The sequence below is a fragment of the Bombus terrestris genome, chromosome 1, assembly GCF_910591885.1.
Source record: "Bombus terrestris chromosome 1, iyBomTerr1.2, whole genome shotgun sequence".
Lineage (NCBI taxonomy): Eukaryota > Metazoa > Arthropoda > Insecta > Hymenoptera > Apidae > Bombus > Bombus terrestris.
Genome location: NC_063269.1, coordinates 2643318 through 2670849, shown reverse-complemented (window position 1 = coordinate 2670849; position 27532 = coordinate 2643318). Strand labels below are relative to the sequence as shown.

Genomic DNA, 27532 nt, shown 5'->3' with positions numbered 1-27532 from the left:
AAATGTAACATCTCTAAAATTTTCAAGTTGAAGTTCGAAACGATTGGACACCATGGAATTGAAACAATCGAACTAAGTGTTTAGAGCGTTTTCAGTGTCAATTACACGTCTGAAAAGTTATACTACACAGGACTAGACCACAACACACGACACTGCAACGGATTATTCAGACGAAACGTAACACATAGGAAATCTGTCTTAAATCGTCACTATGCTACGTAGGACTCGTTATACTCCTTCGATGCTTTTGCTAAATGTAATTCTTAAATAAACTTTCCAGATGATCGATAGAAGCTTATATAGTCTTCGAACGAAAAAACTCACTGCGACAATAATCGGATATTGTACTAAACCATATGCTATTGTCTATAGATCAAAATGATAACAAACAAAAAAGAAACAAAATACCATAGAATCTTCTCTACACTGCGATTAAGGGATATAAAGGAGGGAACAATTCCAGAAGCAGCGATTAGATTAAAAACCGATGTAAGTAATATATTTTCATATTTACAAGGATTTTTAGTTGTAAGTTGAATAAGTCGGATAGTTGAATATATGAATGTATGTATACATATAATATGTGTTGCGCTTGTAAAAATATAAAGTGCGTTTTTTCAAAACGTATTTATTCCATCGACGTAGGAAAGAAAAATACCTTTGAACGAGGCTGAGAGAGAGGGAGAGAAAGAGAGAGAGAGAGAGAGAGAGAGTAAGGTCACATGCTTTGTCTTTCTTCTTTGATTTCTACCGCGAAACGTTTGTTCGACGTTCTCATTTCGGAATAAAAATACAATAAATGGAGAAAAAGGAAAAAAGAAAAGACTAAAAACGCTGTATCGCCGCTGTGAGCACGGAAGAAAGGACGAGAGAAAATAAAAAGCAATTTCCGTTCGACGCAACGAGTACATTTTGAAAGAACGCCACGAATAGGTATGCTTTCACTGAAAGCGATTAATTTCCGAGAACTTCGTTTCGTTCCTCGATCGCGAACAACCACGTAACGTCGTTTTTTATTTCTTCTCTGTGTTTTCTTTTCCATTTTTATGTTTCTGTACCAATGTTATTCTCCTTTCGCGAATTAATTTTTCGACGAGAAAATTGCCTCGAATTTCATTTAACGCGATACAGAGCTACATGCGTCGTCCGATGTATTCCTTACGATTTCGTAAAAGTACAATAATCTATGGACCGTGGAAAAAATTCTTCGCTTTTCTATTTTTTCTTCTCTTTTGTTTCAAACGGATCCTTAGCGTACGAGTCCACCAAGCGAAAAAAAGTTTCGTTTTCTGTTCGCAGCTTTCGGGAAGGCACGTAGTGAAGAATCGCTAAGACGAAATATAAAAACGTTGCCGCGGAATCTGTGGCGAGGACTTCGATTATCGCGCCCGTTCCATCCCTCTCAACACATGACTCGGTACACCGGGGGGCAGAGCCGCTGGTTCTCCACCCCTCGCTTCCGGATCGTTGTTGGCTGCTTCGGAAGCCTTGAACCTCTTGTACTTCCCTTCAAAAACAGAAACATTTATTTATCTAAAATAAAATTATCTGCACCTTGTCAAATCTAGTTGTTCTATTCTAAAGTTCAATTATAGGTAATATTACGAGGAAGAGAAGTGACGAGAGAAAATAGAGTTCTTTAACCGAGTCACATGTTAAATTATAGAAGTTTAATTTTCTCTTATCTCGGAAAGTGGTTGCTCCTTCTTGGAAAGAACGAGGTTAAATCCATTTTTAACGTGGACATCATATTTTTTCCACGACTGAATTATGACTCATTAAGAGAACACGAAATTCCTTGCTTTATCTACCACGGAACGATTCAGTTGATTTTGGATCGATGGTTAATATCACTTACTCGCTAAACGGACCAAAGTGACGCCCCACCAAATGCTCCAGCCCCACCCAACTAGGCAGAATAAAACGGTGAATAATTGACCCACCCCGACCATCAGGTTCACAACGAACGCGCCTAGTCTCGACTTCACTCCAGCCACAGCTGAGAATCTCGGTTGCCCGGCGCACAAATTGAAAATCCCACTCCATACCGTGCCTGAAATATAACGTTTTTCCATTTTATCGTTCTATTTAGAAATTCTCTTGTTCTTTTTTTCTCCTTCTTTTTCTTTTAACCGGTAAAATATTATTTACCAGAGCCAGGCAGTAGAACGTTCCACACGAGACAAAACCAAGCAAGAGGAACTGGCAGACAAGGAATAGCGCCACGCATCAGGGAATTGTGCTCTACCAGGACATCCGGTATTTTAGCTTTTGGTTCCTATCGTTGGATAAAAAGAAAAGAAAATCGTTAGACGACCTCGATATTTCAATTTTTCTTAGAATTAAAAATTTAAGGATTTAATATCTCGTATTAAAATGTACAAGTTTAGAATTTAATATCTCTTATTAAAATTGTAAATTTCAAACTTAGGAGTCTAATATCTTTTATTAAAATTCTGAATTTTAAATTTAAATCTTCCGGTTACTCCCTGCTGTTTTATTTTTCGTTCGTGCGTTACCTCCGATAACGGGGGCGGTGCTACGCTGGTAAGACTGTGCTTGGCACGTATGTTTCTTGCGTGTTCTGCATCAGCGTTCCGCTTGCATTTGCAGTTGCCGAACAAACGGCGGCAAATAGCGCCGAATCTTCTTTCCGGAGGACAGCAGACTGTAGCCTCGGCCGGCGCGACCCTCGATCTTTTTGAGCAACATTTCATTTCCTTCAGTCGTTTGCATCTAATACAAGCAAGACAGATATCACAATTTGATAGTCTAATAATCAAATTGAATTTAATAATTCAACAATCATTTTGATCGCTCTGATAGTTCTACTTCCAATACATTCTACAATTCAATTTCATGTAAAGAATCTATCTTAAGAATATCCAAAACGATCAAAAAAAGATCATAACTCTTCGATCAGCTCTCGTACCTGCATCTATTCTTGAATTTAGGCCAGCAGCCAGCAGGCACATTGTCCCTTGTCAGGGGTTGCTCGTTCCTGTTCACTAACGTAGTGCTCCTGGCGTGGTTTCCGGGCCAGGTAAGACCCTTGGGGTCCGTACGACACGCCAAGCACCTCATTCTTGGACAACACTCGCAGCAACGACTCAGGGACCTCTTCCAGCGCGTAAGAAGCCTGTCAGGGGCACGTTCGCCAACGCCGTTCGCCGCTGCCAGTACCCTGTAATCGAAAGGCAGCCGCGCCCCGTGCTGTTAGCATTATTAAAAACGGCTGTTCGATCGATTCAGCGCGATAAAGGGGCCTTCGGCGTCGATTAAGAAGAGAATGACAGGCGTCGATGGATCGTGACGCGATCAAAGGAACGAGACTAGCGTTACTTTCCACCTGGCAGCCGTCGTATTCTTCAAGGATACTCGCGAGAGGCTGAATGTAGGTCGAGGTGAAGTTGATTCCGCAGGATGGAATTGGTGAACGAGGGATCGAATGCTGTTTGATTTTCGAATTAGTAGGCTTTCGTTTCCTTTGACTTTGGCTGGACTTTGAGCGATTTTTCGATATTGCGACTGACGCGGTGTATTATATTAGGTCGTCCGAAAAGTTTCTTTCGTTTTATGAGGAAATTATCGATGCACATTTGCTGTTTTATATTATTTTATCGAATCACGTGTGATCCATTTTGTTTTATCAAAATAAAGATCACAAATTCACGTTTGCGTAAAGATGCATTGTTGTAAAAGACGGGTCTGTAAAAGAAAGATACTTTTCGGACAACCTAATATAAGATCAACACCGTGAAAGATATTGGTTCTTCTTTTTTTATGTCTTTGAGGATCAGAAAGATTTCCGAAGTTGACTGATTTGTCGATGTTAGGCTAGTTGATATTTAAAATGGCTTTAAATGATATTTAAAAACTGTGGTTCTTCTTCTCGTGTAGGTTTATAGAATTGGAAGGTTGAGTACAGTTGCGATCTGCTAAATGTTAAGTTAATACCAGGGCAGTTAATATTTAACGCGAATGCAATTTTCTACTAGCACTCTGAAAAATAGCATTTCCTCTTTTTATACGACGTAGGAATTTATTAATAACAACGTTCAAGCCGTGGGTGTTCATGCAATTTTATATCGGTAGACAAACCTAAACAAAGATATGCTCGCTAAATATTATAGCGAATATTTACTTTGAATATTTCATATATTTTTACACCCTTCGATTTCCTGTAAATGCAGAAATGTCCGCAGTCTGATTATTTATATTTGTAGCCTATAATGGCAACATTTGGAGCGTGCGTGCTGATGACATCGAGTGTTTCCCAGTGAATGTATACCGCGCTAGTCAGACACGTTCGCCGCGTACGAGACACGCATACGCTGAAGCGTTCGGTAAATTCGATTGCTTTTAACGCGAAGATTCTTCCTCCGCGCAAATCTATTCTCGAGAAACCTACTTTTCAAATCGAAGAGCTACAAAACTATAACTGAAATTATCAATAACACTTCTGCGACCACTCAAAAACTAAACTGTATTCGATCGAGCAAAAACAAAAGAATCAAAGAACAACGACTGTCAATTTCATCATAAAGAATATTAGAAACATCCTGTGTATACGATTTAATGAATTATCTATCCGTTAATTACCATTTCACCTACGTCTTTCCATAGAACCTTCCGCAATTAATCACCCCTTTCTGCATCAACCTGGAAATCGAACCTCCTCCATTTCCACTACAAAACGATGCAAACGTCGATCGATTTCCAAGCCATTCGTCCACGAATTCACACTTCCAATAAATCTACGCAACAGGATATTACGCGAAGAGTACCATCGATCACCGATGGAACAACGTGCGTCAAATTCTCACGTGTTACCACTTGTACCCTCTCTGTTTCGAGTATCTGTGAATTCCTTCGCCAATCACCAAAAGGTTGAACGTACGCGGAAGAGAAATATCTTACCTGCTCTGTTCGTAGCTCTACTCGTTCTTCGTTGGACCGTCTAAAGTACAACAGGGCGATGCGGTGATCGATAGCCGAGCGGAAACGCGGCGAATTCACGGCGAGACGGGAACGAAGATAACAACGGAGGATGATCTCGAGGTTCGTGGATCGATACGAAAGGAACACGAGTACGCGTGAAGAAATTCTACAGCGAGTTCTGTGCGAGGTTCGAGCCGGCGAACGAGCATCGCGGTTCGGCTCGTGTGTCGCACGAAGATTGCAGGTGCCGCAGTCTTCGGGGGTTGGACGGACCTCGGAGGACGAAGGGCGGCGAGGCAAAGAGGGTCGCCGAGCCGTTGCTGGCCAGCGAGCCGGTCACGCAAAGATTTTCTCCTTCGCCACCGACACTGCATTACTTACACGTACAGGAGACCAGCCACAGGGCGACTTGCTTCGGTTGACCGCGAAATCGATACCGGCCACGCTGAAGTTCTTTACCTTAACATCGCCGTTTTTTTTCAAGGCGCCCACGCGACCACTTTCCTCCTCCCTCCTTTCCACGGGGATTTCCTCTTTTCTTCTTATTCGCATGGCGCTCTCGTGACTCGATTATTTGTGACTCTCTTTTCCTTTCCCCTTTACGGTTTGTTTCGTTGTTTAGGTTTCTTTTGCTTCGAGGAACGTCGATCGCTTAGGTTCGTTTCATCGGTTTCTTTAGAAACGTATTATTTTCTGATGGATATGCGAGTTTGACTTTTTATCCGATTTCGTACATTTGACGATTCAGCTCCTTTTCTCGTTTATGTCGCATTTTGTGCAAAAGAATTCCACCAACATCGATCCTTATGTAGATGATCCGTCGCTTTCTTCAGGAAGTTATTACTTTGTAGCTGGCTCTTTCATTTGACCGTCTGTTTCCTCTTCGTCGATCAAGCCCGCTCTTTTAACGACCGTCTGGTACTTTGTTTCTTTCGCACGAACGAAGATGGATCTATTAAGGAGGATCGTAATTACGAAATGTGGGTGTTACGATTACCGATAACCAGGTGATAACGCAAGACGTAGATCCGCGAGGAAAGTTTCAATCGCGCCAAGTTTTTAATTGCATCCATTTTCACTCGCGAGTCACCCTTGCGAAATGTGCGTGCGAACTTTAGTTTTGCTCGGCAGAGCCTGAGGGATCGGGCGCGAACTTTCTCCTTTAAAAAGTTCGGTTAAGATCAATTCGAGGACTTTTTAACACCAGCAGAAAAGAATCCAAGAAGTAAAGCAGAATTTCTCGTGTCGTTAAAAAAGTTTCTGCTCTGAATTCGTCTCTTACAGCAATTTCACGAATAGGTATTCTCAATTTGATATCGAAGAACGAGCTGGTTAAATTAGGAAAATGAGAGACGGGCGAAACGTCTGCAAAATACTGTCAAACGTGTCATCACTTGGTTCAAGACTACGTCGAGGCTGCACATCACAATTCCGAGATACGATCCTTACATAAAGAACATTTTCTTAGAGTGAAATTTTGTACGATCGATCGCCGATCCCAAAATAAAATCCTACGTGATCGTAAAACACAAACGATAACAGCTATGTTTCGAAACGGCGAATTGTGGAACCGTGACGTAAGAAAACATATCATTATGCGGTGCTGAGAATTATGCGAAATCTGATGTAACGTTGTATTGTGCGCGTTCTGATGTACTAAACTCGGTCACGTGGCGCCATAGAAATCGTAAATACGGGTGCATTCGATTTTCCTAATCCTTTTCGGAAACCTCGTAAGAGACGCAGAACGTTGAACAACATAATACAAAGTTGCACAACAGACGGAGGAGACGGTTTACGTGCAACGAATAAATCGAAATAAAACCTCTCGACAAGCGGAGCAAATGTAAATTATCTCTGAGATTAGTCTCAGTAAAAGCTGCTCCGCGGAAAAATAATTTGCTCGATGTACCTCTGTTGTGTTAACGTTCTGCGTTATCGCGAGATTATAAGGTTCAAATGTGAAAACGGATAAAGAGCGATGGTAAATGTTCTCATATCGAAGGACTGAAATACGTTTAAATAAAATATGTTTTTGTAAAATTTACCGATTGACGAGAAGAGAGAGACGTTACGATTCGTTGAAACATTTGCTCGTGGTTTGTAATCTAGAAAGCAGCGTAATTATAGTAAATGTGTAATTTGATGTACCGATAAGTCAGAATAAAAAAATGATAGGCAGAAGATAAGATTAAAGCAAATAAGATAAAATAACAAAAATAAATTCGTCAAGTAAGAAATTTTTGCGTCACGTTACATAATAAATTACCAGGCTTCGCAATAATCCATTTGTTATAGTCATATATTTTTAGCGGAAGAAACATCACATCAATTTCTATTATTAAAATTTTTTCATAAAAGATTCAATCGTTTTCGTTCTTATTATTAGAAGCTTTACTCGCTTTTACGTGTAGCCTCGGCAAGCTAATTACGCATATCGCAATTAGAGCTACTACGATAAAAGCTGTTCACGGACGTTTTAGCTACATCTGTCTGAAAATTTGCTGACAACGCGGATGGAACGCGTGCAACACGGTTGTCGGACCATCGATGTGCAACGCGTTAAGCAAAACTATTAAAAGTTGGCAAAGCCCCGGGCAGAAAGTTCGTACCGTGGCCGCGCAGCGATTCACATAGCGATTACGACACGGAACCGCCAAAATCGTGCTGTTAAAAGTTTATACAGTGCGCGAACCAGGACGTCATTAACCCTCCGAGGAACTTTCAGCGACATGATTACCTTGTTATTACTTTCACTTGGTCGCGAGCAGAGAATTGTCGGTGGCGCCCGACAAAACCAACGATTCGCCATCGTTTTGTCTTGGAAACTAGGCCGTTAATCCTACGTGTACTTTGTCTTAGAATTTTTAACAGACTCTCCGACTCCCTTGCGACCGGATAAATTCAGAATCTTTTATATTATCTTCCGTGAGAGTTAGGAATGAAATTTTTTCTTTTAATTCCAACGCAATATCATTCGTAGACCGCAGGCTTTTATAGAAATTTATGTCTTGAGAATTTATGTCACGAGGAGTACGTTGATTCACACGTTCCGTATCTTTTTGCGCGTTATGCTTGCTGTGCATTTTCGTAGCTCTGGATTTCGCATAGAAGCGCAAGAATTCAATTGCATTTGTTTGATTTTTAAAATGAAGAAATTTACGTCTACGTTAAAAATGATTTTGAGCCGCGATAACTTTCAGCAATTAAATTACAAAAATCGTTGGAATACAGGAATCAAAAATCGAAAAGTTTCGTTGAAAGTAGCATTCACAATGAGGCTAGAGGCGTAATTCTACGTGCGAGCTGTTTCTAAAAATTTCGCAAAGACGAGAGGCGCGCTTTCTCCGCGTTAATTGTTTGCTTAACCGAACCAGTCGGATTACGCTAACACGAGCGGAGTTAATCGGACTGGGAGTTACAAACAGCATCAAAATTGAATAGAAAGGAAACGGAGGATACCCTCGTGATATATTAGAAAACGAAACGACCGCGATGTATCACTTTAATTGCTCTTTTCCTTTGTGAACTTTGCGCAACTGTCAGGAACCAGGTGAAACGAGATAACGTATTTCAGTTATGCAACTCCATGTTCCACCTTAATTAATGTAGAGCAGAAATAGAAAGAGATTCACCGCGACTTTCTTTGACTTTCTCTTGGCAAATGAAATTGGATCTAAAAAAAAAAGGGAAAAGAATAGAAATTTAGAAATAAGTATTTTTCTAAGGATTGTGAAATACGTTCGTGTCTTTGATGTTCCATTCGCTTACAGTTGAAAGAACATTCTTTCGTGTTACATAGCTAATTTTCTATCCAAAATAATCAGAAAAATATAATAAGAAAAAAATATAATAAGAAATATATAATATAATAAGAAAATAATAATATAATAATAAATATAATAAGAAAAATATAATCAGACAATATATAACAATTTGAGGAAAAAAATGTAATCATTTCAAAATAGGTGTTTTTTATAGTATATCCTCAAAAATGACCGATGACAGTTTACCTTCGTGTCAAAATCTAATCAATAGACGAGTCTATGGTAAAATTGCATAAATTTCCAACGAAGTCAGAAAGTAGGGTTTACTTCTCGTTTTCATGGTGCGACGTCTTTTTGGAACATTCGTTTATGTGTACTGCAAGAAAGAAAGCAGTGAAATTACACGTACCGTGGCTAATTTTACGTTACGTGACCGACAGTGAACGCGGGAACGAGGCGAATTAACATAAACAGGGGCTAAAACCTAATCGCATTGCAAATTCTAGTAAACAATCGATGACTCTGCGGTTTCGCGTACCGAACCCTCGTTTCCATTCATTTTTCACGCGAAATCGGATCTTCGAATGCGAATCCACTCGTGAACATTAGCCACGAAATAGTATGTTTTACTATTTAAATAAAAAATTGGAACAAACTGCAGGTGATCGATGAATTCGTGAAATTACGTGACTTCTCGGAATTAAATTCGCAATTAAATTGCCGTTTGCGAGAGAAATGAAATAGAAAAGAATTACTCGATTATGTATGTACGTGTGTTACAGTTATATTAGCTTCGACCGATGTCTGATAATTAGAAATATATTTTGTGCTATAATAACTTCACGTCGAATTGCGAATAACACTTTTATCGGCAATTTATCATCGCCAAACAATTCCGTTTCGAAACAAATATTCGGAATAAATATCTATCGAGCGAGAACGATTTAGAAACTTTTAGAACATAGAAATCGTATTACCCGTTTGAATATCTGTTTCATACCGAAACGGTAAAAAGTTTAAGAATCTACGTCGACAATGATCTAAGTAATTGCAAATAGAAAACTAACACTCGATCATCATTCGGATCAATAAACGATCTTTCTTGCCCTCGTTGGACAGATCATCCCTAACGGTTCTATTCATCTAAACAGACTAATTTCACGAGAATACTACGAAATTTAATTGATCAATAAAGGTCGTTTCAAACAAGATTACCCACCACAGGCCTTATTCAAGTGGAAATCAAATAGAGCCAATTTACAGGGATACAAATTGCGCCATTCATCCCTATACAACTGCTACATAGTCACGGCAACAATACAACGTTAACAGTGTAAAACCTTTGTCCCTTTAAACCTGCCGCTTAAACGCCCAACTTTATCAAACTCGTTATACCATACACAATATTCTATAGTAATTAACAACAGTTCAAAAATAGCCGTTTACAAAAACCAATTAAGAACGTGACAAATATAGAGTTCAGGTAAACGGTATCATAAATGACCAACAGTTTGACGTCAATGTCGCGCGAAAGTAGGCCAAACACGAAGAGCTAGTTCATCTCCCTGTCACGCAACCCTTCAGTCTCCTCTTATTTCGAGCTGATCCAAAAATCACGACGCGAACCATGCGTGTCGCTGGAGCGACGAACGTCCGGATGGAGGAGCCGTGTGCACGAAGAAACACGGATTCGAAGAGGGTGGCAGCTGTGAGTGAAATACACAGGTATAATTGGAGCTCGACCTTGGCCGCACGCGATGCTTAACGTTCGTCGGTCAATCCACGAAGCCGCGTCGATTTTTGGTTCTGCTAACATATACGTACGTATCGTGGACAAAGAAATTATCCGCTACGACGATCAAAAATTATACAGGTGACCGAATGTTAGATAGCGAGAGCAGTCGAGATCATTCGTCAAATCATGACGTTTCCACACGACCTATCGAAATTCGCATGGTTTCTTTTTCAGATTGATCTGTGGTAATTTCGTTTTGTATTGAAGAGTTCGCGAAGGAAAAGAGATTTTGCCGTGATCTCTGTTGAGTTTGTGTACTTTTGGGATGATTCCTGATAAAGATTAGTGCAGAGAAATGAACGTTAATGTACTCTTATCATCTTAGAATCACTTCTTTTTTTACATCGAAGAATTTTTGGGGTAAAAAGGTTTGTACAGCGATTTCTTTCCACTTTGTATATTTTTGGGTGTTTGGTGGAATTACAGAAACGAAATTATAGCGTAGAGTCTGGTTTATATAGAAATTGTAAAATGTAACTGTTTGGTTTCTTTCGGATTTGTCTATCGTTCGGTGTTTAGCGAAATTATAAGATGAAATTATAGCGTAAAATCTGGTCTGAGTTAAATTGCACTTATTTGATGTTATATGAAAATTGAAAAATATAATTTTTAATTTTCCAGTATGGAATAAAATTAAAAAGTCAGAAAATGATGGTTGGAAAGCGGAAATAGCTTGGAGCTTATTAAACGAAATGGCTGTAGGCTCGCGCACGCGTTATTGTTACTGTAATTTGCAGATATGCGAATCATGTGCAATTGCTTCGATAACAGAAAACTTTGACGTACAATACTTTACGTTCATTGAGAGTCAGTTTTCTTGCTTTTATCATGTCGTAATTTTTCGCTTAAAGGGACGTTTATACGGAGAAAATAGCAAGTAATATCGTTACAAGAAAAAAGTGACGCGTTATTTAAGAGACCCCGTGTATTATTTACAACGATCTCCGTGCAGATTCTAGAATATCGATCCTTTTCGTTGAATATATGAAATGTCAAGCGTAAAACATTGTTCACATTTTCGTTTTATCTCCGTCTTTCCTTCCGTAGAAATGAACTGCCCTTCTGAGCGCCGCGTGAACTATCGCGCTCAAGTGATTAACTGCAATATGCACGATGCATTAGTTTGCATTTTAAAAGAAATATAGGACGAAGGCGTTTAATAACACGCAGCTATCCAACTGCATCCACACGTGTAATACGCCACCATAAATCTACCGTCGCTCGTTTAAACAAATACAAATTTCATTAACAGATTTATCCATCGAATCAAAGAAGTTGCAAACTCCTGTCTCCGTAAATGAGATTTTTCTACGCAATTCTACTACGTCAGATTTTCCTTCAACTTCCCTCGAATCGTATTTCAATGTTTCTCGTATGTTATCATCAAAGAAGCTATTAAACGAAGATAAATTGTAGATAAAGGCAAAAATACATTTTAAATATTAAAAATTCTAAGCACTAACATTCTAAGTAATAATTGTAAGTGATTAAACACAAACACTGTTCTCTCGATGGAGAGATATGCCTTTTGAAAGAAGCTGGAGCATCGCGAGAAATTGTCGGACGTGGCCCAACGTCCGAAGAATTTTTCGTGAAGAAATGTCGCGTGTTTGAGCATCTCAATCGAAAGCACACTTTATCCCTCGAGAGCCGACGACCGACAAAGAACAGCATCTCTCCAACACACGGGTGAAACGTCGGTGATCCCGAAGAATCAAGACACTCCATAGCGAAGCAACCAGTTGACACGCGACGTAAAGTCGACGTGGAAAAACGAATGGAAATTACGAGCGTCTTTTTCATTGCTAACGATAGCCACGGTGAAGAAGCGCAATACGATGGAATTTGGTGCAACAAAACGAAATGGAATCGATCGCGCCAACTAGCTTGCATTCACGTTCAACAGGCCGGAAATGGTGTGCACGTGTAATCGTGTTTTTAGAGGAATCCCGTTCACCGAGCAGACCATCGACTAATAATAGACGTGATAATATTTGCTCAACTCGAACGAGGCTGTTCCCTGTTCGAACGAGACGATTGTGCACGTCGAGCGTTTGGCGAAGATTATTTTCAGAGTTCTTAGCGAGTTCTTGGTATTTCGTTAATGATAAGCAGAGAGAAAGATCGGCTCGAATCGACTCGGATCGATTTAGATCGCGATGTACGATGATCTTCTCGTACAAGCATGAAAGTTCATGCGCAAGTTCTTCCAGAAGCGTATTTTTACATGCAATATATTTAAGCATGGAACGCAATACGCTATTCGATATATTCCTTTATTTTGTGAACATTTTATCCTCAACTATTGATAATCGAATACGTCGTTTGATTTAAATGGCAAAACGATTAGTAGATGATCGACTATGGTTGTTACTTGGATCAATTTGACAATAATAGATGAATAAAGAATCTGATTGATTTACATGATCGACGTTGAATAATTAAATGTTATCTAATGTAAACGCCGCTTAATCGAGCTAAATGTCATTACGATGGGAACAATTATTTTCGCGTGGAGCGTGGCTCGTTCGAAACGGGAATTAGGGAAGATTAAATATAGTTGGAAGATTGTCTTCGCAATCAAAATTAATAGTTCGCCATTAACGTTACAACACTGACTATGCTTCGCGTTAAATTCCACCTCGGCTTTTCCATTACACGTTCAAAGTAATACGTTTGCATTTGTAATACATATCTCCATAAATATGAAGCGTCAAAGTTTCCTACGGACGTACTAGAAAAAGTTAATTTCGTTTCGTACACAATTTCCATGGCTTATCAGCGATCAAAGAAGAAATAAATACTTGTACACACTTTACGACTTCTAGGTACACAACGTATATAACAGTACAACGATGGCGTCGCCAGAGGTTTTCATTCGAAAATTCCAATTTACAGTTCTCGAGAATTAGTTCGATGAACAAAGCTACACGCCCGGACGAGATCCTGGATGAATTATTCAATGGAATCGTTCCACGTTGATCTCGAACGTTTTACGAGAGAATCCATCGCGATTCCTGACCTGCTACGATCATGTTTGTAAAGACGTTTCCAGTACAGCGACTATACGCAGCATCGTCACGCTATTGCGGTTTTCTGAGTCACTTTGAACGTGGCCCAGTGTAAGAAAATCTCGCGAAACGATTACGGAACGCTCCGCGTGTGGCCTACCGCGTAAAAAAATGTAATCTCGTTGTAATCGCTTTACTAACGAGCTACTCCGGGCTTTATCAATACGCGCGAAAGTCAGGAAAATGATGAATTAATTGAAGCTAACGATCGACGATATTTCGATACGGCTATCATCTTCGAATGATGTAGAATGTACGCGTGAAGCGTAATGGAGGTCAACGAAAATACTTTGGTATTTCGATAGAATATATGTACGTTTTATGTTTCGCGTGAAAGCGTTCGTGAAGTTTGAAGGTCCTATACGCAACGATGTAACATTTTATTTAGTGTTACTCGTAAGACTGTATAGTGTAAAATCAATGTAAAACGTTGCGTTCTTCTTAGTTATAACATTGCTAGTTATACAGTTTTGTCACGCTTTAACTGCAACTTAATGTAAGTTTCATAATACGAAAAAAAAGAAAAATGGTCGTTGTAATACACTTAATATTAAAGGAAAATATTAAAAGGTATATACATATTCGTATAAACTGTTTCAACAACTATGCTCGAAAATGTACGTAATGTACTAAATTAAGGGGAAAAACGGTCGAGTCAAATTCGGAATAGTTGTTCTTTTTCCTATTAATTTCCTATTAATTTCAATTAATTTTAATAAACGGGCACGGTGCAAAAAGCAGTTTATCGAACGAGGAAAAAAAATGGAAGAATCATGGTTCAGAGGCGTGAATGATGGACACGGTCTAACAGTCTCGTGCTTTCGACGTTCTCTTTTTTTTCCCCTCCCTTGTTCTTTTCTCCTACCGCTACCGATTCGAGTTAATTAGCAACGCTCGTATAACGAGGCGATTCGAAATTCTGATTTATAATTCCCTTGAGCCAGGCCGTGGCGATGTAAATCTCCATGGGATCGATAAACCCAGCTTGGTTGCATCGACCACTGGAAAGGGTGGTGCTTTATAACTAGCCGGGGTGAAGGAACTCCGTGGATCTTACGATGGGCCAAGTTTTCCGCACGACCCTCTTGTCTATGATGTTCGCTAGGGAACACGAGTTGTAGAACAATTCAATCGCGTCCTTTTAACCGCCAACTTCCGCCACCATATTTTTCATTCTTTTCTAACTCTCTAGCGGAAATATTTTTCATCGTTTTATCCAACATATTTGGAAAAGTATTTCGCACGCTAAAAGCAAAGATTTTAAAGATCTCTATCTTTTTCTCCCAAAGATTTCCGAACTTTATCATCGATCGAAGGAGATAAACTAACAAACACCGAGTCGAAATCAACCGAAGTCAAGGCACTTTTTGAAACGTGCTATGAATTCATAATCGACTATAAACCCTCGCACTTTTGAATATAAAACTTGTAGCTCCCATTTTCTTGCAATAAATACAATTTAGATATTCGTAGCGTCTCTTTTATTGCTGCAAAGCCTTCGATTATGATCGTGCAGTTGCTAGAATAAGAACAGGGAATAACTTGAACGTTGCATCGATACTTCAAGAGTAAATTAATTAAATAAACACACGATCTTCGCACCTCTTTGAATCGTTTATTAGGCTTAACCTATATTCCTCCGCCATTTATATAGAACAATTAATTCTCGCTTAGGGAAACGCACAGTCAGGGGTGGACTCTAAGGGTAACTACGTGCCGGAAAACGTAACAATAAATAACTGCGCAGTAATGTAACCGTTTCGTGATCTTGCTCGCGATTACCTGGCCTTAATGAAGCGCTGCTACTTCATAAACGCAGATATTTGCGGATAAGTCCTCCTACTTTTCGCTTAATTAGCTACACGGCGACGCCTCGAAATTGATAATGAGAGATCTCGCGGGGCAATTTCATGGAAAAATGGATTTCGATGCGCGTATCGCTAAGCTCGAGCACGATTTCACGAACCAGCATTTTAGGGTCACTCATAACTCTGCTGTCGGAAGCCGCTGGCGATTCTTTTTGTTGCGCGACTCATCACGAAACGTGATTCCTTTAATTGAGAATGATGCCTCGTTTTCGTGTTGCTGCAACCCCTGGAGCATACACACGGTCTGTCTAAAAAATGATTAAACTTCTTAAGAATGAAAGAAACATCGTAGATCTTCGCGAAATACAACGACTCGTGAAAGTATTCGAATACTTGCAGAAAGCTTTGACGAATATATCGCGTTTGTTATACGGCACATTTTGAAATTTCGTTAACGTTGTAATGGTAGCCGAATGTGGTGTGGATTACATTGATACAGTTTGAAAGAAATATAGAGGCTACAAGACATTTAGTGCAAATATAAAACAGATCCTTCGTACTTTATTTAAATACGATTGTAGATCTGTAGATTACGTAGAAGTTAATACATTCCTCCGTGTATATTTCAGGCTATGTATCAGCAATGTAACTTTCCCTCAGAGGTTGCCCGTGCTTTGTTATTTTTAGAGAAGTTTGATTACTTTTTAGACAGACCGTGTAAGCCGATTTTCCCATCCGTCGCGTTCATTTTGTCCTTAAAACTCGCAACCTTCTGTATATATTCCGTTAACAACGTGTCCTTTGATACGGACCCACATCGGATCCGTGGCGATTTATTGTCACTTCCGACGGCATAAATAGCTGTCGTGCCCGCACTGGATCTTTCCAGATTAATATCTGCCAGTCTCGATATAAATCCGATTCCGTGAGATCAAGGAATAAAATTACAAGTAAACGTTCAGAGTCGAAATTTCGCGGTTGGTCGAAGTGGAAAGTGGCGGCAGTTTTAAGTCCTTGAGAGTGATCGATACAAACCTAATTTTAAGCGAGCCGACAATGGGAAAACGTTCCATATCAATCTTCGAATAATTAATACAAACGTTGAAAACCTAATTTCAATTTGAAAAATCTTATGGCACAGGTCGTTTATCTGATGAAATAGTGAGATCTACAAAAAGTGGAGTTGATCGATTAGTCTTCGGAGAAAGTCGTATACAAAATCGAGCATTCAAGTTAAACAGACTTTTAGCTATCTGAACGTGTTTCTATAATAAATATGTGTCTGCGATTATTTGTTTATGTCCAGAACAAATTACAAATACGTACGTCGGAGAAGAAACGATCGAATAGGATGTTACATATATCTTTTTGCATATTTAAATTTCTCACAAATGCATGAACATCCACAGTCTACTTATTATCGTTAATTCCCGAGGTAACAGAACTGTGTTTCCAGAAAGAAAGAACGACAGAGTTCAACCTATCGAAACGACCAGAATTAGAATCTTTTTCCATAGGATCAGAGGAATAATTTACGAGGCGAACGATGAAATACAGCGCTATAAATTCTACTCACGCTGGCTCGCCGTTTTGCTCCAAGTATACCACGTTCCCACTTAACGTCTCGATCTCCTGCGGCCTTTTCACCACGTGCATTCCAGTTTTCTCCCTCGGCGAAGATACTCCTCTGACGGTGTCCACGCTCACCCCAGTGTCCGTAGATCGAACGGTCTCGATGGAATCGATCGACACCCTCGCGGACGATTTTACGGACGTACCACTTCCGTGATTATCAGTACGAGCTTTCATCCCGGCGCTATTTACATTTCTCGCATCGTTGCTCACCGCACCAACCACGTTGGACACGTTGTTCGCCCTCGAGGCTATCGTCGATTGGTCAGAAGTACTTTTCACGGAAACGCAAGTACCTTTCACGGTTACCGTAGTTGCATTCGTTACGATCTTCGTTCCAGAATTATTAGTGGACCGCGAAATCGTCCTCGCGTCTTCCTGTCTCACAGAAGCACTCGCGACGGAAACTGCTGTCCTTTGAGTCTCTGCACCCGAAGAATTTCCGATGGAACTGTTTACCGATTCAATCTCGTTGGCTTTAGTTGAATTCGATTGGACGTTGGATGACGCGGGTTGAAAGGAGACAGATTCGTCGATCTTCTGATCGTTCGGCCTAAAATTCTTCGTATTCTGATCGTTCACCGCATTCTGAATCTTATTCGAACGCTGCGTCGCCGAACCAGTGTTGTTCGTAGCACTGATCACCCTGTTTATGCTTTTCACCGAATGACTGGTACTGTTACTCTTCGAGTGACCGCTAACATTTTCGGTAGGAACTGGCGAACCGTTTCTACTCTCTGTTCCGCCCTTCGTTCGACCATGGTTGCCATTAGATTTATTCGATTTGGAGATCTGACGATTATCCTCGCTACCAGCAACTTGAGAATTTTGGACCTGTTTGCCGATGTTTTCGTCGTTCGATGAATTGGAAGATTTGCTATTAGACAGGTCTTGCTGGCTCTTCGTCTTTTCAGACTGGCTTTTCGTTTTCTCAGACTGACTTTTCCTTTCGGAATTCTCTTTATCCATAAGAACCGCATTGACGTCGATGTGAAGCGGCTGAACAGCCGTCGTCGCTGTTGTGTTCACCACGCTAGACGTACCTGTAGCGCTAGAAGTTTGTTTTAAAAGATCAATAAGATGCAGATCAACTAACTGTTCCGTACTCGAATTCTTCTCGTTAGCCTGAGAGCCTTTCGATCCTGAGTCAGACTGTTTACTGCTTTGAGTGGACTCGTTCGTCTGCCCGTTGCTTATACGAACTTCCTTGGACCCTTTATCGATAGCCTTTTTATTTTTCCCATTAGCTTGATTAGGGATGTTGATGAATCTGGCTGGATTCAAGACATTCGAGCTGGCTCTGTTCGTTTTCAGCGGAATCTTCGACGGTGATACCACTCGTTCCTTGCCTTGCGTTTTTCCTGGAACGGAAACCTTCTCGTGCGTTTGCTTCTTCGCGTTCCAAGCATTCCTCGATGGAGACGCGGCAAATTTCTGCTGCTTCGCCGGCGACAATCTCGCGGATTCCTTCGAACGATCCCTTTTCTTAAATTGTGGCGTTTTATCCGGTTTCGTCGGAGTTCCTTGGATCGGGGAGAGCTTGCTGACTGTTTTCGAGGCTTGTCGACGGGTGGCGAGGTTTGTCACGCTGCTACTGTTCCCAGAGGCGTTCAAACGATTCCTGGAATCCGTCGTATTGAAGCGAGTGCGCGAATCCACGCGACGACCCAGCTTCGGCGAGGCAAGGCGCTCCGTTGATTTGCTCAAAGACGTCGAACGCTGACGCGTTGGTTGCGGGATCAGGCTTCTTCTTGGGCTGTTCTGTTGCGACACTGAAACTGGAAAATTCCGGTTGAAGTACAAGAAACATTTGTTCTTCCCACTACGAATAGCAACCAATGACGATACTTTTATTGTAAATCCTTTTAATATTCGATATACGTGTTCCAATGTATAAAACATAGCAGAGAAGAATATTTGAAAGGAATAAGGAATAAAATTTGGACTCGTGTATTTACGCCAGTTCTGTCTTTAATCCGATTGACGTACAATAATGTTTCAGATACTCCACACAACGCTTCCAAATAACAATACATTACCTCGTCGTTCGTTTTTTCCTCTTCTACGACCATTCGTAAATTCCGGAGACTGCGGCCTGGACTTAGATCGCGGCAGTGGTCCTTTAAAGCCACGTCCCCGAAAGGGCGAGACCCTGCCAGTGGCCAACGGCGGCGATGGACTCCTCGCCTCCGGGGAAACGGGCCTCGAGTCCGCGATGATAACGAAGCTGGATCGACGATGCGCCCTCGAGGAGGATGTGGTGGAGGGCGCGATCTTATACGGCTCGGGTGCACGCGGCGGCGGTGGCGGAATCGCGTTCGGTGACAGGTAATTGCCATCGGATGCCGCGAGCACCCTGAACGGAGGCGGTCGTTGAACATGGCCGTCGTCGAGCCGCCTCATCCTTTCGAGGCACCGAAGCTGTAACGGGAAAGTTACGAGAATCCTTCTTTCGTCGCCTTTTTAAAAAATACAGTACTTTCCTTATCGATATTTATGATATTGTAAATATCTTCGAGAAGCACACTATCGTCGATATTGTGAATATCGCAAGTTTTATTAATTTGATTAATTTGTACGTAAATGTCAATATATCGTCTTTCGGATATGGTCGAAATCGGGGGTAAAATTAAAATTGAAAACGAATATTCATCAAGTAAATGAAGGAGATAATGATAATGATATTGATCGAGTGCGTGGGGAGTTTGATACTTTAAGATCAACATGAGAAGGACACTTAGGTTTTGGATCGGTGCGTACTATGTACACTGGTCGCTATTCTTGGAAAATGTAAGACGTAAAATGATTAAAGAAAGTCAGTGTATAGTGAATAATACTAAGATAGTTGCAGCGTTAACGACGAGAAATCTTTGGTCGTAATTAATTTATTTCTCATTTGTCGAAGTTGAGAGGGTTGGATGCAAGAAAAGCACGTTGAAAGAGTTCTTCCCTTTTCAGATAGATCGAGCAAGATCTTGCGGTTGTTACTCAGTTGTTAATTGTTACTTGGAAGTCAATTAAACGGCAAGAATCACGTTGATTTGGAAACGGTTAAACACAACCATGATAGCATAAAAATGTATAAAAGCGTAAGATAGAGTTATTATAGTTGCTTAATGGGAATAGATTACGCATATAAATTAGCAGAAATCACTTCAGAAACGTATTGCAATTTTGACTCACCCTATACGTTATCTATACTTTTCCAAATGAGTTTCTAAATAGAAATAGCCCAAATAGAGAAAATAAAAATCGAAGAATATATCTGTTGGTAGATCTTCCCTCGGCTACGCAATCGTAGATACTAAGCGATTTCTCTAGTCTATGTACAATGCATTTTACAATCTCCTTATCCTGTTTAATCCAAAAAGTCTAAATACATCGTAGAAACACGATTTACTCGGCTGATTCAGTACTCCGCAAACGGTTCAACGTCCCTCAAAGTTGTTTTCGTACTCTCGACTTTATAATTTCAGCTCCCTGCATAATATTTGCCATGATACCGAGCAATCGCTGCAACAAGCTGGCGCAAGTCAACTTTCTACTCCCTTTTACTTTGATAGAAGCATTTCTATCAAAGCAAAGTTCTACACCACGCTGAGCGCGTTAATAATAACTGGTGGCACTTTAACAACCGCTGTTTCACTTAATAATACACTTCGGACGCTTGGAACGAGAACCTCCGAGTAAATACTTAAAAGTGGCGAAGCTTTAAGCATTGTCAAACACGTAAAGAAAGCCACGGTACCTCGAGTCCTTCATGCAGACGAGCAAGATGCGGAGGACGCCAAAATCCGTTGTCGCTCTCACCTGAAACATAAAACAACCATTAGAGAAAATTCTGGTCTAAACTTAGTCGGTGAAACTTCGCTTTATCGGAGTTTCATATTCGTGTCAATCAGGATCATCGTTGTGTAGAATATTCAATGGAATGGAACGCTTAAAAGAAATTTTCGGAGGAACGCCAATGATATCACGTTTGATCTTTTTAGTGTTGGATACTCCTGACTTGTCAGGTGCGAATAATTCAAATATAATTTATTAAAACTACAAACAACCACTTTCTTCCACTTTTGAATCCATATTATCCAAATAATGTTTGTATTACACAGCTCCCAAACAATTCGTAGAATTAACAGCCCGTTTCTTATTCTATAACCGATGACGTTACGATGGCTTCACGTGAATATTAGCGTACAATCGTATAGCGTATAGTAAACAGTGCACAGTCTATAATTAAGTATTAATGAATATTAACGTATAATAACAGCGTACATTTATATAAAATATCATTTTCCGACTAACAACATAAGATTAAAATAGCCGAATTTACCGAATTTTTCTATGATGCCAACAAAAACCATATTCTATTAATTTCTGACATAAATATCGTAACAGGCATAGCAATCGAATTGACCCGTATCCCCCGGATTCTCAGGAAATTTTCAACGCCTCCTCGTTCTGCACGGTTACGCAAGAACAAAAACTCGACTCTGGACCTTTGGGAAGGTCGCGCAAAAAACGTTCCCTGAAACATTCAATCCGTCTATTCATTTCTAACAAGCAGTGACGTTACATCAAAGGGCTTCTTCACGTTTCTAGACTCATCCTTCCTATAATTCGTTCTCCGCTCGAGGGTCGAGTCGGATCGAGAATCGCCGTTGCCTGGCAATTAGCAACTCCGTGCGCAACATCCGTGATCATTCGTCGACATTACAATTACTCAGTCTAGTTGTAGCGGGCCACGTCGAGCAGACACCAGTCTTTACGCGTTTTATTCACGCTCTCATACGCGGGAATTCTCGACTCGATCGCGTCGGTCTCGCTAGGTACGCCATGCTTATTACCGCAATACCGTGACGCTGTTGAACTACATTTTCTATGTACTCCCTCGACTGATTCCTTTACTCCAGTTTTTTCCTGCTTCTACTCTCTGCGTTCCTCGATGGTCGAATGAAAAAAAAGGAGATCGATATCGCGGCGGAACGATGAATCTTCGCGATGAGAAATTCCTTCTGAGAAAGTGGATTTTATGAGATTTCTGTCTCTTCAATTCGTACAAAAAGAAAAAAAGAATGTTCTTTACGTTGTCGGGTAGATTGTTCTTTATGCAGTCGAGCCTACGAACTTTATTCGGCGTTGCGTAATTCTGAAAAGCGCCATACTTCTTCCTTTGAGAATTGTCCTTGCAACAATCTTCGTGCTTTTCATTTACTTTCATTTTTACCTTCGTATCTTACTACGTATTTTGTTATTTAGTATTCTGGGTTATTTATGGTATTTTTCGTTGATAAGAATCAAGTAACAGAGGAATTTACAAAATTGCACGGCAATTACGGAAATGATTTTAACGAGCCGCCTTCCACTCGCAGTTCTTTAATCCTGCAATATTAATATGCGCGCTATAGAAGAGCGATTTTATAATTCGAATGTAGTACATTTTAACGTAGATAATTGGAAGCATAGTTTAGTGAAAAATAGGTCAATGGAATCTTACGAAGCGGGCGTACAGTGTTTTACAGTATTATCGCGATAAATCTTCTCATATAGTTTCACTGCCTACGTTTCTTATAAACTGCGTTCAAACTATACACCTTAAAAATATACATATATTCTTGGAAAATCAAAATAAAAAATAAATCAAATTGACTTAATCGCCTTATCATAGCATAAATCAATTACTCGAACAGCTTTTATCCAATCGCCGATTCCAATCGTCGAAAATACTCAATTGAAAAGAAAGAAAAATCGTTATCACGCGTCTTCGAAAATCCATAATTATCCCGAAGACCATGGAACCGTTGCAACTTCCATTTCCTTCAAAATTCCAACGTCAAACTCAGTGACACGATTGCTTGATTCTCGAGTGGAATGAGCGGATCGACAACCACGAAAGACAACCACAAAGGGAATTGAAAATAATCACAGAAATAGCGATGGTCTGAGCGCCATCCGCAACAGACGATGCCGATGCATCGCGTGTACGCGCTCCATGTTGGTGGTCCCCGAAGAATCTGCATCATGTCCAATGACATTCCTCGAATCACCAAAGAACAAGCTGGCCAGCATGAAGAATCGAGCGCGAACGACCTCGTGGCCGAAATGTGACTCACGTGTCTCGACGGCGCGTTGATTTACGATGGCCCTTTGTTTCGAATTAATGGACAGACCAATGGAGGCGCGATTTGCAATCCGCGGACTTCGTACGTGTAACGTTCCCCGAGAACTTATCGCGCACTTTCTGCAAATCTATCTCCCACGAATCGCAGAAGCTATCTACGACTAACTGAACTTCTCCTGCAATGTGCATCGATGTGAAAGATGCCGATGGAGGTGGTAGCACAACTTTTTCTTATGGAACAGAATTTCAATCTTCTTTTTTCTTTCTTTTTGCTTGTTAAAAGAGGGATCGTATCGAATAAAAATGTTAAGCGTGCAAGCATAAAGGGAATCGTTGGAACGAAGTGTCGTAAGGTACGATCGAGGAACGTTGAAGAGCAAACGAGATGGTTTCCGGTAATTAAGTTGCTTAAATCGTTCATGGGAAATCAGTTGGAGATGTTCGAACTGGGACGGATATATAAAGAATATATGAAACGGCTCATACTCGTATACATTAGAGGAAAATGCTTAAGAACCGTTTTAGAAACGCTTCAGAAAGAACGGTTTGGTAGCAGTTTATCGTCCCACCTACCTTTTTGCGACGTGGATGAGTCTTGAATAGAAATTCGTATGGAAATTTTGCTGGTCTCTACGGGACGGCTATGATAATGGAAATATAAATGTGAATAGAGTGAATATTAGTATGAATCTCGAGGTGAATATTACTGCATATGTGCGAACATCGTTGCAGAAGATCCGTTTATAACCTTGACACCGGTGAGAACTTACACGTGAGATACGAATGCAAGGCCACGTGACATGATCGACGATTTTCCAGCTACATTTGTATGCATCGTGCACTCTATCTAATTGCAATCGGGAATCGAAAATGTGGTAGGAGCATGAGGCAGGGAACATTAAAGTATTACGAAGCTCTCATCTAAAGTTGCTTTTACCAACTATTAAGACGTCGGGATTGAAAATAACTGATATAATAAAAAAAAAAAAAAAAAAAACAGGATAAAATATCGAATTATCGGAGATCCGCTAAATCGACAACGAACGAAAAAGAAACGACGGAAAAGAAGAGAAAGGAAGAAACTACTCCGATTCTTCAAAACTGAACTTCTCCCCTGATAGATGCGATTAATCTTGCAATGTGTGTGCACGCGTTCCGATCCTCGCTGTTGGTCACCGATTACTCGATCAATTAGCTCTGCGGGCCAACGATACGCTCGACAATTGCGAGCGAAGAAGATGTCGTCTCTCCCCAATCGGGTTCGCCTCAATTTCGTGGCAACTTAACGCTTGGTAGCCTAATGAGGCTCGTTTAACGTGGCCCAGGCGAAACATCTCCCATGATCGACGTTATAAATAACGATTTAGCGGAGATGAGGCACAGCCTTAAACCGACGTACGTCACTTTTAATTAGCATCCGTTGCGTAACGTTTCAATTAAGCGGCGCTTTCCGAGCAGCATCGTCTTTTCTTCTTTCTCGCGTACATAATGGGACGTCGCAAATGACGTTTATCGGCCACCAACGCGCAAAAATAGCGAAGAAATAGTAAATCAACGGGCCGTTAACGAGAATGGAGAACGTTGGAATCGGCTTCCATTGCCGGAGGATCAACGACCGTGTATATACCTGTGTATAATTCCGTCGGCCAAGGAAGTTCCGCACGGCGTAACGATCATGTAACAGCCGATTATTTCACGGGGCAGTCGAGCAAAGACCGGCGAATTAATTGTTACGCGAGTACCACCAACTTCGCGTCCGTTCTCCTGCCAACATTTGCATACACCTGCATAATCGTTATCTGAAGGTTTAGTGCTGCAAGATTTTTTTTATAGACGAGACCCGTTCCCTTTTTTCAAATACACCTTTACATTGAGAAGATCAAAGGGTTTTCTGTGTCGCGAACATAAATCGAGATAATGTGAAATCTTTGTCAGTCTTTTTCTAATTTTGAGGATATCGTTTTTGTGTTTTTATAATATATGAATCGACTAGAAACCATCATTGACCGATCTTACGCATCGAAACATGGAGAAGAATGACGATATCACAAATATTATTCTTCGAAAATCTACTTTGAAATGTACTATTATTCGTGTGTGTTATTTTCTTGATAGATACATCTATGCAAATAGACTATTTCTTTTCTGAGATTTTCCACACCGATCGTGTATTCGGGTAATGAAACGAAGAAAAGACGAAGTTGATTAACTTGACTCCTGAGAGATTCGTATTATACGATCTTGCTTCGTACGCGAGCCATATATTTGTCCCTATGGAAAAATGAAAATTGCTCGTCGTGGCGAAATTTCAAGTACGGCTGTGTGAGTAATTTAAAGTCAATGCACACAGACGGAATTAGATTTGAGCGCGGCATTTCATTGCAGCTACTTCGTCGCAACGACATGGTATAAAACCTTCCGTCGCTCGAACAGACCTGCCTATTAACTTTATGACGCGATTGCGGTTAATTTGAAACGGCAAATTTCAATTTATTTAGAATTGTAGGTTGTACTATTTTCTCCCTTAATTGCTGATTCTATTTTTTCCTTCGGTGCGTGGAAACGATCAAACGTATACAAATATTCATAAGCGCGTTCCGTTCGTTCAGAAATTGCAAGAGAACTTCTCGCGCGTGACTTTTGTGTCGTCGCTCTAATTCAAACTGGTCTCGCCAGTTCATTTCAAGCCGCGTGTGCTCTGACAATTGTCATCGATCAAAAGTGAAAATATTAGCGCGTACATGCATATTAATCCCATAGTGGACACGACAAAAAGCAATGCATTAAATAGAGTGATCATTCCTTTGTTCCGGCAGGCTCTTACCCAAAACGTGGACAATCAAGCGTTTAGTTCGAATCTGAATCTTAATGAATTTCATCGATCTAAGTTTTTCCTACGATGTTACGCTCCAACGGCTTAAAAGTTTCATGATAAATCTAGAAAATCTAGAAAAGAATCGCTAGGAGGCAACGTATCTTCCAGCGGATAAAGAAGAAAATTCCATAGAATTTTTCCTCGCCTAAGTGGAACAGTCGGACTTTTATCGATCTGATTCAAATCCAACCACGAAGACCGCCACGAGGAAGGCGCACGGGTGTTTCTTCTTTCAAGAAGAACTAAAAACTCTTCGTTACACTCGCATACCACGATTCAACGAGTCGATCCATGGTTTTCTGATCAGTCGCTATTTCCAGACGCCTTGAGATCGAATCTAACAGGCAAGAAGAAAGCCAGGCGTCACTTTGCAGGAAGAACAGCGACCGTAAATTGCTCTCGGTAAACGATTAACAACAATCAGCGAGTCAAGGTGGCCAACCACATTGTAACAATCACATTGACTTCGTAGCAGATGTTATCTGATTAAACCAAAAAAAGGTATGACCCATGAAATTTCAAGTACGACCTCGTGCGATAGTCACGAGAGCGACCACGCGCTATGCGAATTCCACCAATGCGTCAGAAAGTCAAACCGATTACACCAATTACAGCAGCCTGGCCGGCCACCAAAAACCATGTGTAATAGGCTCAATAAATAACAAAGTAAAATTTTGAAAAAAAGGAAAAATTAAACGATCCATACTGCTTATCCAAAGATCTCGCGAGATTCCATCTCGATCTTCGTTCAACTAACTCCGAACACTTTCAAACAGCTCTCACTTTACGAACGATCCATCCAAATCCACTTTACTCCCACTTCAACCTCTCCAAACAACTTCAAACATATCCAAACCTCTTAAAAGTTCCACTTGACGATGACATTGACGATGATCCAACAGGATCATGAAACTAGTCTCTCGAACTAGCCACAACCATGTCACCATAGCTGTCTGTGTTTTTACTTTATTTTTAATCGTGTCACTCGAGCTGAAGAAAGCCAGATGGAGGCATATCGCGGGTAGAAGACGCGTCTTACCTGGCTACCAGGTGGACAGCGAATCGGAGCCGCCGGGCAGGGTGCATTTACGAGGGTGCAAGCCTCAAGGAAGCGTCGGTAATCGGCATCGACGTGCCGCGGCGTCGGTCCGCGTCTTCGCGTGAGCACGAACGCGTCCTTACTGCCGCGGGGTTGGCCGGCTAAGCGGTTCGTCGAGGAAGCGAGGGTACGAGTTGGTCACTCGGGAGGCGCTGGCGCGATGACCAGGCATCGAGGGAACTTGATCGGCTATCAAGTGACTTGAACATCCAAAATTTAGCCGGATATCATGGTGAGAGATTAAATTAATTTTTGTTATATTTAAAAAGGGAGGCTTCGTGGTTGAGGTTCTTGGAATTGAGTTGTAATTTTACGAGTGGACTGCGGTTTTTCACGCGTTTCTGAGAAATTTAAAGGCGCAACGATACATGGAATGCGCATAATATGTAAATGAATATCAAATGGATGGAGCAAGTAGCTATT

At 40.8% G+C, this 27532-nt stretch overlaps 1 protein-coding gene across 3 annotated transcripts; it reads right to left on the bottom strand.

Annotated features, from left to right (window-relative positions):
* Positions 1-472: 472 nt before the first annotated feature.
* Positions 473-27506, bottom strand: LOC100648542 (protein stum). 3 transcript variants are annotated; one of them, XM_020863508.2, is made up of 9 exons: positions 27050-27506; positions 20763-20824; positions 19054-19435; positions 16959-18786; positions 2933-3184; positions 2520-2736; positions 2152-2278; positions 1859-2053; positions 473-1507 (listed from the first exon to the last, which is right to left on the bottom strand). In XM_020863508.2, the coding sequence occupies exons 3-9, from the start codon at positions 19415-19417 to the stop codon at positions 1380-1382; spliced, it is 3111 nt and encodes a 1036-aa protein (XP_020719167.2). In that variant the 5' UTR covers positions 19418-19435; positions 20763-20824; positions 27050-27506; the 3' UTR covers positions 473-1379. The 3 variants fall into 3 exon arrangements, with proteins under 3 accessions (XP_020719167.2, XP_012175991.2, XP_048263019.1); XM_012320601.3 differs by having other exon boundaries at positions 16959-18792; positions 27050-27505; XM_048407062.1 differs by lacking the exon at positions 27050-27506 and adding an exon at positions 22941-25336 and having other exon boundaries at positions 16959-18792.
* Between the last annotated feature and the right edge of the window lie 26 nt (positions 27507-27532).

Bases quoted from the DNA above. Each gene is read 5' to 3' on its own strand.
- LOC100648542 (XM_048407062.1), bottom strand. From the start codon at position 23,049: ATGTCATTGGACATGATGCAGATTCTTCGGGGACCACCAACATGGAGC. The intron at 2,279-2,519 runs GTAACGCACGAA...ATCCAACGATAG, and splicing joins CACCGCCCCCGTTATCGGAG to GAACCAAAAGCTAAAATACC. The intron at 2,054-2,151 runs GTAAATAATATT...GTTATATTTCAG, and splicing joins CGTTCTACTGCCTGGCTCTG to GCACGGTATGGAGTGGGATT.